The sequence below is a fragment of the Sparus aurata genome, chromosome 2 (genome assembly GCF_900880675.1).
Source record: "Sparus aurata chromosome 2, fSpaAur1.1, whole genome shotgun sequence".
NCBI classification, from domain to species: domain Eukaryota; kingdom Metazoa; phylum Chordata; class Actinopteri; order Spariformes; family Sparidae; genus Sparus; species Sparus aurata.
The window spans coordinates 35,027,716-35,043,830 of record NC_044188.1 but is presented as its reverse complement, the minus strand read 5'-3'; the positions used below and the strand labels follow the sequence as shown (position 1 = coordinate 35,043,830).

Genomic DNA, 16,115 nt, shown 5'->3' with positions numbered 1-16,115 from the left:
CTGCGCAGCCCGCGGCCTCCGCCGCCTCTCGGGATGAAGATGAGAGTAGCACACCAGCTTCTCCCATCCACAGCTCGGACATGCTCGACGTGTGCAAACGCGCCGCTGCCCGGCTGGCCATCCCCTGGCCCGCTGTCGTAGCTGAGACCACCAGATCCCGCTACGAGGGGAAGAAATTGCCCTTGGCCAAGAGTGCGACGAAGCAACTTCTCCCCGTCTTCCCGGAGCTGCTTGATGAGGTAGCGCGCTCATGGCGAGACCGCCCTTACAGCAGCAGGAGTCCGATTCCCGGAGCCTCGTCCCTCGACTGTGAAGCGATGGAGAGCCTGGGTCTGCTCCGCATGCCTCCGATGGAGCCACTCGTTGCAGCGCACCTTCACCCGCGGCTGTCAGCGGTGTCCTCCCGGAGCCCCAGCCTGCCATCCAAGTCCGACCGTTTTCAGTCAGCTTTGACTGAAAAGGCGTACAAAGCGGCGGCGCTTTCGGCCAGAGTGCTCAATGTCCTCTCCCTGCTCACGGCGTACCAGGCGGAGTTATGTGAGGATTTTGAGCAAACTCAGGACCCAGCCACGTGGGAGGAGATACCGGTCATCAACGACCTGTGTCTCCGTGTCCAACGCTGCGCGGTCCAGGCCACAGGAAGAGCGCTGGGGACTATGGTTCTGCAGGAACGAGCGCGGTAGCTCAACCTCGCCAACCTGTCAGACAGAGAGAAGGACGATGTCCTGGATATGCCCATCATCCCGGAGGGAATTTTTGGTTCCGCGTTGGCCTCGATGCAACGGTGGTGTGAAGCCAAAAAGAAGGAAGACGAGGCTCTCCAGCTCTGTCTCCCTCAGAAGCCCCCAGCTCCTTCTCCGCCTGCAGAGCGAAAAACCTTCGCGCAGGCCGCTTCTCAAGCCTTGCAGTTTAAGACACCTAAACTGCCGAAGCCTCAGCCCGCCCCACCTCCCCTGCCCGGACGGGTCGGCTGGTCTAAGAAGCCCTCGGCCTCGGCTGCAGCTCCGCCGGCACAGCCCGCGCAAGCTGCCCAGGCCAGGAAGAAGAAGAGAGCCGCCTGACCGCGCCTCTCGCTATTGGTGATGCAGCTGGAAGTTCCCCGTTCTCCAGCTCCACCTGTTCGGCTTTCAAGCGTGCACCTGAGGGCCCCCCACGCCCCCATCTCCCAGCTGCCGCGGACCGTGCCAGAGCAAGCCGGAAGAGACGGACATTTGACAGCAGAGGGTTCAGCGGTTGCCCCTCTCTCATGTCCACAAGCACGCACACACACACATGTTTTCATAAAGAAAATAAACTGTGTCCCGCTGCCGCATCCAGGCCGAGTGCCGAGGGCGCAGCTAATAAAAAAAGCCAAAACGATCAAAATAAGCAGCGCGGTGGCGACACGCGCTGTCCCCCCTCGGCGGAAGGTCGCGGCCTTCCCCGGGTCGGGGGCGGTGAAGTCCCCGCCGCCGCGCTGTCCTCTGGGGCGGGAATGCAACGCACCACCCGGGGGGGTTTTCACTGCTCCGCCAGGAGAGGGCGCCACCGCACCGCGGCTGGGGCCTCTCACGGTGGAGGAGCTGCAGTGTGTGTCCACTCTCTCCCTCAGACGGGAGAGATGGGCTGCGCTCGCAGCTCCACCCTGGGTGTTACGGACGATCTCGAGAGGATACAGGCTGCAGTTTGCCGCTGTTCCTCCGCGATTCGCCGGTATAATACACTCCCAGGCTCAGGGAGAGTCAGCTCGCGTTTTACAGGAGAAAATTCTCTCACTGTTAAACAAAGGAGCAATTTGTGTCGTCCCTCCCGCACAGTGTCAGAGCGGTTTTTACTCCAGGTATTTTCTGGTTCCCAAACGGGGAGGGAGCGGTATTCGCCCTATCCTGGATCTACGTGCTCTGAACAAATATCTCAGGAAATACAAGTTCAGGATGCTTACGCACGCATCGCTGCTGCGCCTTGTGCGACAGAACGACTGGTTTACTTCTGTCGATCTGAAAGACGCGTATTTCCACATCCCGATATATCCTCCCCACAGAAAGTATCTGAGATTCGCTTTCCAGGGAATTTGTTACGAGTACCGCATGCTCCCTTTCGGCCTGTCTCTGAGCCCGAGGGTGTTTGTGCGGTGCACGGAAGCGGCAATAGCCCCGCTGAGACGGCGGGGCATCCGCTTGGCCACATATCTGGACGACTGGCTGCTGCTGGCACAGTCGGAGCGGGAGGCCAGAGCGCACACGCGTATTCTCATGCGACACCTATTCGATCTAGGTTTCGTGATAAACGCGGAGAAGAGCATGCTGTCTCCGGCGCAGGGTATAATCTTTCTGGGATTATCCCTGGACTCGGTGACTTTCACAGCGCGCCTCTCGGCGGAACGAGTGAAAACTTTCAGGGCATGTCTCGCGCTTTTTCAACCAGGCAAGTCTGTTCAATTCAGATTGTGTCTTCGGTTACTCGGGCTGATGGCGTCTGCCATCCTCGTAGTCCATCTCGGCCGGCTCCACATGAGGGAATTCCAGCTTTGGGTGGCCTCATGCGGGCTGGATCCCGTGCGTCATGGCACACAGAGAGTGCTGGTCACACCGGGCTGCGCCAGGGCGCTACGCCACTGGCGAGTCCCGTCATTTCTGACACACGGGGTGCCCATGGGCTCCGTCCTGTCCAGGAAGGTGGTCACTACGGACGCCAGCCTGACGGGCTGGGGCGGAATTCACGAGGGCCGGTCTGTGAGGGGCTACTGGAGTGTGGACCTCCAGCGGTCTCACATAAATTTTCTGGAGCTGTCAGCGGTGTTCCTCTCCCTGAAGCATTTCCTCCCGTCTCTCATGGGCCATCATGTCCTGGTGAGGACGGACAACACAACGACGGTGGCGTATATCAACCGTCAAGGGGGATTACGCTCCCGTCAGTTGCACATGCTGGCACGCAAACTGATCCTGTGGAGCTGCGGTCGTCTTCTCTCCCTGAGAGCGACGAACGTCCCAGGAGCCCTGAACACAGGCGCGGACCTGTTGTCCAGGGGGGCGCCAGTATACGGGGAATGGACCCTACACTCGGAGATTGTGGAACAGATATGGGCCCGTTACGGTCGGGCCGCAGTGGATCTGTTCGCGTCGAGAGAAAACGCACAGTGCGCGCTGTTTTACTCTCTGCGCAGCATGGATGCTCCCCTCGGCGTAGACGCACTAGCGCATGCCTGGCCGCACGAGCTTCTTTACGCATTCCCTCCCCTGGCCCTGATACCCCCAACTCTGTCCAGAGTGAGGGAACACGGCCACGCTCTGATTCTGATAGCTCCGCATTGGCCCGCTATGCACTGGCTGGCGGAGATATATCGGCTCCTGTGCGCTCAGCCCTGGCAGCTCCCGCTGCGGCGGGACCTGCTATCACAGGGGGGAGGGACGTTTTTCCACCCGCACCCAGAACGCATGGCGTTGTGGGCTTGGCCCCTGAGTGGCTCAACCTGTCAGCTGTGGGACTCTCACAGCGTGTGATTTCCACCATACAAAGTGCTCGAGCCTCCTCCACTAGGTCTCTGTATGACTGTAAGTGGAGAGTGTTTGAGGGGTGGTGTCACAGAAACGGCCACATTCCCTTTCAGTGTCCAGTAGGAGTGATTTTGTCATTCTTGCAGGATCTGATTGACAAACGTAAAGCCTTCTCCACAGTTAAAGTGTACTTGGCAGCAATTGCCGCCTGTCATGTGGGGTTTGGAAAGCAAACTGCGAGCCAGCACCCGCTGGTTTGCCGTTTCATGAAGGGAGCACGCAGGCTTCTCCCCGTGTCCAGACCACTGGTACCACCATGGGATCTGGCTGTGGTTCTGGAGGGGCTTAAAGGCCCTCCCTTTGAGCCACTGGAGGGAGTAGACTTGAAACACTTGTCTCTCAAAACAGTGTTGTTACTGGCTCTGGCTTCGGGTTAGTGACATCCACGCGCTTTCGGTTCATCCTTCATGCGCTCAGCTCTTCCCCGGGGATGTAAGGATGATTTTGAAGCCCAACCCGGCTTTTGTGCCTAAGGTAGTGGGCTCATGTTCTCCTATTGATCTTGTGGCTTTTGCTGCTTCACCAGGGGAGCAGCGGTCGCATGCGTTGTGTCCAGTACGTGCGGTGCGCACTTATATGGACAGAACGAATGGTTTCAGGAGGAGCGATCAGCTGTTCGTCTCCTGGGCTAATCCTCATAAGGGGAAACCTATCACAAAGCAGCGCTTATCCCACTGGGTAGTGGAGGCGATTGCTTTGGCTTATACGAGTCAGGGTTTGCAGCCACCTGTGGGCCTGCGAGCGCACTCGACTCGGGGTTTGGCCGTATCCTGGGCCTTATTCAGGGGAGTCTCTGTTCAGGACATCTGTGCTGCGGCGAGTTGGTCCTCGCCTCTCACTTTTGTCCGTTTCTATATGCTGGACGTCTCCGCCCCGTGCGTGGCACGCGCGGTTTTGCAGTCCAGATAGAAACAGAGTAATTTTTTCCCTGTAGGTTGGTGGACGCGAGATAAGCTTGTCTGGCAATACGGGAGCTACCACATCCCATAGTGAGACATCGAGCGAAATATTATGAAAGAGAACTTAAGGTTATTTACATAACCCCGGTTCTCTGAGTAATATGAGTGAGATGTCTCACCAGACAACCCTTCTTGCTTGGGCGAGTGAGAAGAGGTGCTTATCTTGAATGGCGTGCTCTCGTCCGCCTGCGCTACTTAAGGTAGACGGGACTACCTGAGGCGGACGGACACGTTTCACCAGCCAATCAGGATTGGCGTAATGAGATTAATGCTTCTGAGGGCTGCAGCAGGGGCGTGCATCCCATAGTGAGACATCTCACTCATATTACTCAGAGAACCGGGGTTATGTAAATAACCTTAAATTTCCTCGCTGTCTCCATTGCTGGGAAAATGAGCGGCGCCGTTTGATGGTGTAGTTGCTGTAGTTCGCGGCGACGCGGACCTCTCTGCCATTTACTTCAATCCGAGAGCCCCTGGCTGCCCTCAAGATGCGGTCCCGGTCTGTGTAACGTAGCATCTTGCAGATCAAGGTGCGGGATCTGGTGTTATGCTCTGGTCCTATACAATGCGCCCGCATCACCTCCATCTTTCCACTGGCAAAAGTGGGAAACCATTTAGTGAGCGAGGATGAAACATAGTCCGCTGCGTTGCCGTTCTCAACTTTTGCCGGCAGGTTGATAATGTGAACATTATCCCTGCGGGACCTGTCCTCTAGTTCCGCAGTGTTTGCTTCGAGTTTGCAGCATGTTGTATGGAGAGACTGCTCGGATTTAGCCAGCTGGGTGGAAAGCCCCTTGTGATCCGTTTCAGCTTCTTAATTTCATTCGAGTTCTTTGTTACCTCCGTTTTAATGTTGTCCAGACGTTCTTCAAACTTCGCAAACTGTTTCTCAATGAAGATTTGCTGCTCTTTCATCGCTGTAGCTAGTATGGATGATACAGCTAGCTTAAATGACTCAAGCTTTTCGTTATCTTTCAGAGAGTCAGACCTGGCTTTGCTTCTCAAACCTTCAGCCATGGTATACACGGGATTCTATGAGACTAGGGAGAAAGTGCCTTCAAGTTAAACAATGCGAGGTGGATGGATAATATGTAAAAGTTGGGGGAAAGGGCAAGAGCAACCGCGCTATGCAGCCATCCCGTCTGCAGGTCACATGCGTCCTCGGGTAGGTCAACTTGTGACGCAGCTTTCACACCTTGTGGGCCCTTTTGCCCTGTTCTTTGTCCCGCAGCTCCTCGTGGCTGAGGTCCTGGTAGTTAGGCTGCTGGCTTCAACTACAAGCCTCTCTTGGTCTCTTTGTCTGAGACATGTGCATGAGGGCACAAGGCCCAACACATTCTGTTTTTACCATTTTAATTGACAAGTTAATACATTTTCTGCTTTTATTTTTTTTTAAAAAGATGTTGTTTTGATGATGTCTTGTTTCAGTCCATCATTCACTGTCACATGTATTGTCATAAATAATCTGTGGTCTTTTCGTGGGTTTCAGTATTAAAGGGTAGTGTAATTTAACACCTCACAATGTGGGCCTTGTCATGGCTTGTGGTCACAGATGGCAATTTAAATGATGGTTTTATAGGCCTATCTAGTTTGATATTGGATTAGGCTTGATTGAATTAAAGGGGACTGTTGGGCCACAGGGGAGGTATACACTCTACATAGTCCCATTCTACTTTTTACCTTTAAAACTACTTGATTGAGATCAGGCAACTCTGAATTGATATAATTACTTGTAAGGTGACAGACCTAATGAGCATCTTCTCCATGTCTGATTATTTAAAGAACACTTGGAATCTTAGGTCAGTGTCAAGTAAGGCCATCAAGATATACTGATATTGACAATAATTGTGATTTAATCATATTTATAAGTTAAATATTGATATTGTGTTAATAAAACACATATGATAATATGTAAATAATCCTTTTAAGCAATTTCAATTATTTCCATTCTCGCTTTGTCGCAGTGTTCGACAGTAATCCACCTTAATGCTGGTTCCCATTAGCCATTTCACAGAAAAAATAAGAACATGCAGTCACCAGCTAGCAAGCCCTCTCTGTCAACGGAGATCACAGATGAGACTGAGACTGCATCTTTAATGTTGTATTTGTGAATTATTTTGGCCAATATAATGGTGTTGTGAAATTGTTTCATGTTGAGGCTAACTGACATGTCCTGAAATATGGAAGCTAATTTGTACCATAATTCAAATTAAAATGCATTTACAGAAATGCTTTTTCATTTTAAGAATGTAGCTGCATTTTTTGACTCATAAATAAAATTATTAATAAATCATCCAAATTGCATTTTCATTTTCTTCTTCAAGACTGCTCATTTTGTAACTTAATTCAAATGATAAAGAAAAGGACATTTAAGATTTAATATTCAAAAGATGGCCCAGCAAATAGGTACCAAAATTCAATTTGAAATGTCAAATTTGAAAATTAAAATGCATTAGCAGAAATGCTTTTTCATTTCAAAGTCAAAGCTACATTTTTTGACTCATAAATAAAATTAGTAATAAATCATCCAAATTGCATTTTCATTTTCTTCTTCAAGACTGCTTATTATGTAACTTAATTCAAATGATAAGGAAAAGGACATTTAAGATATAATTTTCAAAAGATGGCCCAGCAAATAGGTACCAAAATTCAATTTGAAATGTCAAATTTGAAAATTAAAATGCATTAGCCGAAATGCTTTCTCATTTCAAAGTCAGAGCTGCATTTTTGACTCATAAATAAAATTAGTAATAAATCATCCAGATTGCATTTTCATTTTCTTCTTCAAGACTGCTAATTTTGTTACACAAAGACAAAGAAAACTGCTTTTTCGTTTTGAAGCCCTCCCCCCGCAAAAAAAGGTCCAAAATTCAATTTGAATTCGCAATCCCAAGCGGCGCAGGAGAGTGACGTCAGCGGCCTCGCTTCATCAGTGTTGCCAACATGGCGACTGTCTCGCTAGACCTAGCGACTTTTCAGACCCTCTAAACGACATTATTTCGAAAAAGCGACTAGCGACAAATTTAGCGACTTATTCAGATCATCGGGGGAAAGGCGAGAAATAGATTATATTGTAATTCACATGCTGCTCAGAGTCATCGCAGTCCACGGCTCCTCTGCAGCAGCGCCGGGGTCTCTCCTGTCCCCTCCCGCGCGGCTGCGCAGGCGACAGGCCGGTGTGTGGGGGCTGGCTGGGGCAGGCAGGAGCGTGGATCTGATGTCGGATAGCTGCCGTTTACTCTGTTTTGATCTGTTAATGTTAGGTGTCTTTAGCAAAGGTGAGACCCAGAAGCGGACAGGAGGCTGTAGCTGGATGCATGGAGTGTTTATTGTAACACGGACAAAGTCAGAGTAGGAGGGGGTGTTCACGGGGAAGCCACGCTCCGGGGCGCCGCAGAGCTGGCAGTCCTGTCGGCACTCGGAGGAGCGCCGGGTGGGTGGAGCTGGAGCGGATTGAGTGGATTGAGCAGTGCTGCTCAGTTTGTCTTTGGAAAAAAAAAAAAAAAAAAGCAGAGGAGAAGACATAGGCTACCTATGTATTTTTGATTCAATAAAAACTACATGAAATTGATTGTGTATCCATCTCTTATAGCCATAGACGGATTATCATGACCACGGGCCTACACACGCAAACTGTGCGCACGCAAAGGCTGTTACATTATTACATTGAATGTAATAATGTCCGCAAACGTAATAAACCTTAAACACCTACTAATACTACTGATCGTGCGTGCAAAATCCAGCTGCTGACCCTCCGCTCCGCTGTCACACAACGGATCCCCCGTCCGCGCTCCCTCTCTCTCATATAATTGTTTGCCCGAAAAATAATTTCCATGAAGAAAACATCGCCTGACATTTAAATTTTAATTCCCATTGACAATACAAATCTCAAGAAATCTGGATGTATTGCTCATTTGTAAACACAACACTTATCAGTCTATAGGCAAGAATATAAAGGTTTATTAATTCAATTCATTTCAAATTCGCTTTATTGGCATGAATGCCACAACAACAACATTGCTCCAAGCACCAAGAACCACGAAAATACCTAGCACAGTACCATTATACTTGCTGTGTGTGTGTTTATGTGAAATAATAATAATAATAACTTTGAACATTATCACAATTAAGTTATCAATCTGCGATGTGAAGAAAATGCAAACATTACAGACTTCTAACCATTTTCTAAAAGTGTCTGTATTTTAATTGAGAATAGTTTTTTATATAAATTACACAAAAGGAAAAGAAAATGTGATTTGTTTTACCTATTTCAGCCATAAGCGGTCATATTGACCGCACATCATTTCGCGGGATGTCATACATTGTCTCTCTTGTCTCTAACTTTGTTAGCGGTCTCCAGCTGTGCAACGTAACGCAACTTTATATGAGGAAGGATTAACACTAATAGCCTAATTGATTGTTATTTCTTCCACTTACAGAACTGTTTACGACTCGAAACAATGTTATTATATATGACGTTTCTGACCAAATGTCGCGGCTTCAAATGCATCAAATTCCCACATCTAGTTACGCAGGCAGCTGTCCAGGGTGCTGAACCAGGTGACAGACAAAGGCTGCACTCTGCGTTCTGATGTTTGCTGGGCAGATCTGTCCCCCTTGGTTTCTCATCCACTCTGTTGTGGGAGATCTCCCACAGAGCAAAAGAAATACACAATTTTTCTCTCTCGGCTGAACTCTGGCTTGAGCCCACTTCACCCAGGCGCGAGCCTGCAGCCCCCGCTCCTGCTGACAACAGACCGGGGGAGAAAACAGACATTCCTTTGCTCAGAACCCATATCAGGCTGTGTCTGAATATGTCCGAAGATCGGTATAATGCATTGGAGCAATTTTCATACAATTTCGGATATTTAGCATGATAAAATAATTTCAATTCAACACAGCCATTTGTCCAGCTGAAGCATAATGAGCGTTATGTCAATAAGATGAAGTAGGCTTGTTTTGCGGTTAATCAGCCACATGATCCGTTTTAACCCACAAAATAAAAAAGGATAAATGTGCAGCCTCCGTTTCCTTTCTGATTGTGTCCGTTCGGAATGGGGGGTTTTCGGAATGGAGGGGTTTCCCCAATAGACTTTTCGGAATAGCGGGGTCTTTGAAAAAAAGGGAAACCCCGCCATTACGATGAATTGAAGTCTATGTTCGGAACAGCGGGGTTTCGGAAAGGCGGGGCTCCAGGCTATAAAGCGGCCGGTGATTTTGTGACCCGCTGCAGGTGCGTGGGGTGTGGGAGAGAGAGAGACATTATAGCACTTTGTAGAGGGAGCTTTATAAAGTTCACTCCATTGACTTGTATTAGTTCACGGGGCTGAGCTGCCACATCCAATATGGGGGCGACGTCGACGTACGGTCCAGCTGATAACCTTCAGTTTATTACCGGGAATACTGACTGTAAAGTACCGTGTGTGTTTCATGGGTCTGACTGTGAGTCTGCAGTCTGACCCACCGTCACTGCCAGCAGCTCTTCAGAGCGGCTTCATTATGATCACCATAAATGTTAGAGAATTTCGCACTGGAAAAAAAATGTGCGGCTGATTTAACCAAGCAAACGCGAACCATGGCTGGCTTGACCGCAGTACAGAACTGGACATGGTGGTGATTTCCCCGCTGTTTCTGAAAACATGTACCACAGTCTATGCTACCAACACAGCCTTCACACTCTCCCCATGTCCCTTCTCTTGCTCCAGTGTCGAATAAGCACACCGCCGCCCCCTAACGTAGATGCGTAGCACGGTCGGTCAGACTGGGGGCTGAAGAAGAAGAGAGGCCGCTGACGTCACTCTCCTGCGCCGCTTGGGATTGCGAATTCAAATTGAATTTTGGACCTTTTTTTGCGGGGGGAGGGCTTCAAAACGAAAAAGCAGTTTTCTTTGTCTTTGTGTAACAAAATGAGCAGTTTTGAAGAAGAAAATGAAAATGCAATCTGGATGATTTATTACTAATTTTATTTATGAGTCAAAAATGCAGCTCTGACTTTGAAATGAGAAAGCATTTCGGCTAATGCATTTAAATTTTCAAATTTGACATTTCAAATTGAATTTTGGTACCTATTTGCTGGGCCATCTTTTGAAAATTGTATCTTAAATGTCCTTTTCCTTATCATTTGAATTAAGTTACATAATAAGCAGTCTTGAAGAAGAAAATGAAAATGCAATTTGGATGATTTATTACTAATTTTATTTATGAGTCAAAAAATGCATCTCTGACTTTGAAATGAAAAAGCATTTCTGCTAATGCATTTTAATTTTCAAATTTGACATTTCAAATTGAATTTTGGTACCTATTTGCTGGGCCATCTTTTGAATATTAAATCTTAAATGTCCTTTTCTTTATCATTTGAATTAAGTTACAAAATGAGCAGTCTTGAAGAAGAAAATGAAAAAGCAATTTGGATGATTTATTACTCATTTTATTTATGAGTCAAAAAAATGCAGCTACATTCTTAAAATGAAAAAGCATTTCTGTAAATGCATTTTAATTTGAATTATGGTACAAATTCGCTTCCATACTGAAAGGGTTAACAAAAAGGTTAAAATAAAATTTAAACTGAATTTAAATTTTTAGATTGGATTTATATGAAATATTCTCCCAATATTATTTCCCACATGGTGCTAACATTTATGTAGACACTTTCTGGCACTAAGCTTGTATCTATCATCTTTCCCACCTCAACTGGGTAATGCAGTAGCAATTGCAATATCTTTGTACTTGCCTCTCTCACAGCTTGGTAGGTCACCACTCCAGGTGAGGTCCCACTGGCACGTGAGCAGCTCTGCCCCCACCACCTGATAGCCAGGGTAGCACTGGTAAGTCACCACAGTGCCCTGAACCAGCTCAGGGTGAGACGTACTCTTCCAGCCATTAGAGATCTCTGGGAGCTCAGGGCAGGTGTCGTTACGAGCTACTTCTGCAAGAGGCAGTAAGAAAGACAGCAAAACAGAAAATCAGGAAAAGTGATGTGAGATCTGAGCTTAGAAGGGTGATGTGTAGTTTAGTCAGAAACATCATGATGTCATTGCCAAATACTTTGGTTCATGACAAGAGATCTTTCTAGAAATCTGTTCAAAATCAGATGATTTCATTTTTTTTGCACTAAATTGTCCCCTTTTTTAAATGTTTTTTTTTCCCATCAGTAGATCCATTGACTTTAAAGGGAACCCAGCAAGCAAAAGATGTCATTAAGACGCATCAGTTAGACAAAGCAATTCAGTTGATTCTCTGTAACCCAGATAACAGGAAATGTTCCCACAACGTTGGCTAACATTCCCTACAAGTTCTTGTTTTAAAAAACATTTTTGTTAAATACATTTTTATCTAATGTTCAAAGAACATTTTAAGGATGTTTATCATTTCAAATAATGTTCCTATAACGTTAAATGTTAAGAAAGGAAGAATGTTTTAGGTGCAACATTCTGAGGATGTTTTGGTGATGTTGTTAAAGTAACAGATTATAGAATGTTCTTCTATAAAACATTCCCATGATGTTACAAAATAGCAAAGGAAGAACAGATTATATCACGTTTTTTATAAAACATTTAAACAATGTTATATGATAACAAAGGTAAAACATTCTGTAAGCAACACTTGGAAAATGTTTTTGGGATGTTATTAAGGCCTCAGTTCACAAAATATTTTTTCTACAACAATCCTGTAATGTGATATGTTTACAAAGGTAGTGTTACGCTGGAGAATCGGGTGGGACCCAAAAGCAGACTCGAGGCGAGGGCAGTTAGTAAGGTTCTTTATTGAAACCGATGAGCAGACAGATGAGGGAGCGAGCTGGATGTGGCTGGAGAGCAGTGTGGAGCGCAGGCAGCGGGGCTGGAGGCGCCGCAGCCGGGCTGGCAAGACGCGCAGAGGCCGGTGGCTCAGAGGAGCGCTGAACAGGTGCGGTGCTGCAGAGGTGCGGCGGTTCGCTGGCGCGGAGTGGCGGGCAGTCGGGCACTAAGGACACTGGAGACAGATCGAGATTTAGTTGAGACACAGGAAACACTGGGATCATCAACGTTATTCAGGGACAGAGCCATGTACCACGTGAGGTTCACAAAATCATCTGGCAGCAGGCGGCGCGATGACAAGGGCATATAAGCGGGCGCTGATTGCAGATCTGCTGCCGGTGCGTGTTATGGTCTGGAGGCTGCAGCTCCGCCCAGCTCTCCTATGCACCTCTGCAGAAAAACAAACACACAAGCACAGAAAAACACCCACACACATACACTGCAGCCATATGATCGTGACAGGCAGAACACTTTGTTTGCAACATTCTGAGAATGTTTTGGTGATGTTGTTGAATTAACATATATAGAATGTTCTTCCTTAAAACATTACCACAATGTTTTATGATAACAAAGGAAAAACATTCTGCAGGCAACACTTGGAAAATGTATTCCAGATGTTTTTAAGGCCTTAGATAACATATGACAGAACTTTTTTATAAAAATGTCAAAAGCCCATGCCAGCTCCAGGGAAGCAGGCTAAGTTACCTCAGAAAAGCCAATGCAATCCAAGACAGGACCAAACACACCACAAAGATGTCGCTAATCCATCCAGTCTCCCAGCTGTCCCAGGGCTGATAATTTGGATAGGTTGCCATTTGCAAAGTACTTTATCAGCTACAAAGCAACTAATGCCAGATCCATGCTGTCTGGCCATTGGCTGCTCGCTCCCATGCAACAGGTCGTTGTCTTCAGTTGCCTTAATGGCCATCAGTGTCATTCTGATTCTTACACATAGGCCTAGTAGGCCTACCTTTAAATTGGTGAGAACATCCAAGTATAGCAAAACATTTTTTGAATGATATAGGGATATGGGATTCACTGACATGACTGTCCCCTTCCCTGATGTCCATTTGTCCTAGTCTCTACTTTTCCAGGACAAATTGAGAATATCAAAAGAAAGGTGACCAGGTGGCATTATTACCAGTGCCTACAATCTCACATTGTTCACCACCTCCTTTGTCTTGCTGGAGTTGATGCACAGGTGGTTCAGTTCACACCAGGCGACAAAGTTGTTGATGACCTTCCTGTAATCCAGATTACAGATGTGTAGAGTGTGAAAAGAAAAGGAGAGAGCACTGTACACTGTGGAGCCCCCGTGCTGCAGACTACCACATCAGACACACAGTTGCGGTTTGTGATGTAGAAGTAAAAAAAAATGACTCTCACAGTGCTCCTGGTGCTCTCCAGGTGAGAAAGTGACCTGTGCAGTAACTGTCTTTGCCTCTCCTTATCCCCCTTTTCAGTTCCTTCTGCACCCTCCTCAGCTCCTCCTTGTTCCCAGATTTGAAAACCCTCTTCTTCTCATTAAGCAGGGCTTTTAGCTCTGGGGTCACCCAGGGTTTATTGTTAGGAAAACACTGTACCTTCCTGGTGGGCACAGTGTTTTCCACAGAGATGTTAATGTAGTCCGTGATGCAAGTTGTCAGGCTGTCAATGTCATCCCCGTGAGGTTTACACAACACATCCCAGTCTGTGGTGTGGAAACAGTCCCTCAGTGAAATACTGGTCTCCTCAGACCAGCTCCTGACATTCTTTTTGGTGAGTGGTTGTTTGTTCACCATAGGTATGTAAGCAGAGGACAGATGAACCAGGTAGTGGTCAGAACGGCCAAGAGGGGGGAAGTATTGGTACTTCACATACATGAGATCCAAAGTTCTATTGTCTCTGGTGTGGCATTTCACATACTGTGTGAAGTTAAGGAGAGTGGAAGACAGGGAAGCATGATTGAAGTCACAGGTGAGGAGGAGAGACTGGGGGTGCGATCTCTGAAGCTGAGATACAACAGTGTGTAAGGTCTTACAGGCTGCAGCTGCATCAGCCGATGGGGGGATGTACACAGTTATCGCGATAACATGTGAGAATTCCCATGGGAGGTAATATGGCCAAATGCTAACCGCTAGCAGTTCAATGTCTCTGCTACAGTACTGATCCTTCACCCTGATGTGTCCTGGGTTACACCATCTGTTCTTCACAAACATCGCTATACCCCCTCCTTTCCTCTTACCGCTCTGCTTAGCTTTTCTGTCCACTCTCACGTGTTGAAATCCATCCAAAGTGGCCTGTGAGTCCAGTGATAGTTCATTCAGCCAAGTCCCTGTGAAGCACATGAGGCTACACTCCCGATATTCCCTCTGCAGCCTGGTTGGCGCCGTTAGCTCCTCGATTTTATTATTGAGAGATCTTATGTTCCCCATAATGACAGATGGTATACAGGGTTTATACCATCTTTTCTTCTCCCGGAGCTTCGTTCCAGCACTGCAGCTCCTTCTCCTTCTCCTTAATTCCTCGGGGATCTCCGGTCTTTCCACGGGGAGTACCTTCATGTTGCACAGTGATAACAGTTGCTCCCGAGAGTAAACAATGGAGCCATGGCTGAAAGGGTCCGTTGATGCTTATTTAATTGGTTGTAGAAAGAGAAATAAACAAATGCATAGTCTCGGGAGTTGTACATCCATAGGTGCACACTTCGGACTGAGACTCACGGAGAAAAAGACACCAAAAAACCACACAAAAACACATGGAAATGGCTGTGACTGGCTGCCACTTGAAATGGCATATTAGGGTTACTAGGGCAAACTAATATGCTGCTCAGCCACCAGCTGAGCAACAAAGGATTTTGAACAACCGCATACCCCACATCATTTTAGATCCACCGCGAAGGGCTACCAGGAGGGCAACCAGGAGAAGATTTTGGGTTAGACCAGGTTGAACCAGCAGTTGGTGGGACAACTTCCTCAATGGCGCTGTTGTGGACGATGAATGGAAGGAGAACTTCCGCATGTCTAGAGCATCTCTCGTTGCCCTGAGCAAAGAACTCTGTCCGTACATCGAAGGGCAAACAACAGTCTTGAGGGCACCAATTGAGACGGTAAAAAGGGTTGTGTTGACGCTCTACGACTTTAGCAACGAAGGGCAGCTGCGGAAGACTGCTAACCTATTTGGCGTGTCGCGGTGGGCTGTGTCCGTCGTTAAAGCGATCGCTATCCATCTCGGTCCAAAATACATTAAGCTGCCCTTTACAGAGTCCGAGGCAGAATATCTGGTTTGGGCTTCCATCGTGCTCATGACATGTCACAGTGTTTGGGAGCAGTCGGTGGCACCCACATCGAAATAAAGCAGCCATCTACCAACTCCATGGACTACATCAACAGGAAAGGCAATTCCCTTTCCCTTAATATACAGGCTGTCTGTGACTACAAGTTCAGATTCATGGATGTCTTGATAAAGTGGCCTGGGAGTGTACACGATGCACAAGTTTTTGCTAATTCAAAGCTCAACTCATACTTATGGATAGATCACTCCTCACTCCTCCTCCACTCCTCCTTACCAATTTTCCTTCTTGGTGGCCCAGCCTACCCTCTGCTGCCTTACCTGATGAAGGAATATTCCAGTTGTGGCTCCACACCTCAAGAACAATACTTTGGTCAATGTTTGTGTAGGGCACGCATGGTCATCGAGTGTGCTTTTGGTCGCCTCAAAGCTGCACTGAAAAGGCCTATGGACATCAATCTGCAGGATCTTCCCCATGTCATTTACGCTTGCTTTGTTCTCCATAACCTTTGTGAAGACAGTAAGGAGACTGTGGCTGATCACTCTGTGTTGGGAAC

At 47.4% G+C, this 16,115-nt stretch overlaps 1 protein-coding gene across 10 annotated transcripts in view; it reads right to left on the bottom strand.

Annotated features, from left to right (window-relative positions):
* The window catches only part of sez6b (seizure related 6 homolog b), a 437,962-nt gene that overhangs the window by 105,092 nt on the left and 316,755 nt on the right, over nucleotides 1-16,115 (bottom strand). For all 10 annotated transcript variants that reach the window (XR_003981115.1, XR_003981113.1, XR_003981114.1 and 7 more), the window contains one exon: nucleotides 11,223-11,417. Coding sequence is in view for 7 of the 10 variants with exons in the window: in XM_030393151.1 (XP_030249011.1) it covers nucleotides 11,223-11,417 (195 nt within the window). In the remaining 3 variants the exon portion in view is untranslated. The remainder of the gene's footprint in view (nucleotides 1-11,222; nucleotides 11,418-16,115) is intronic.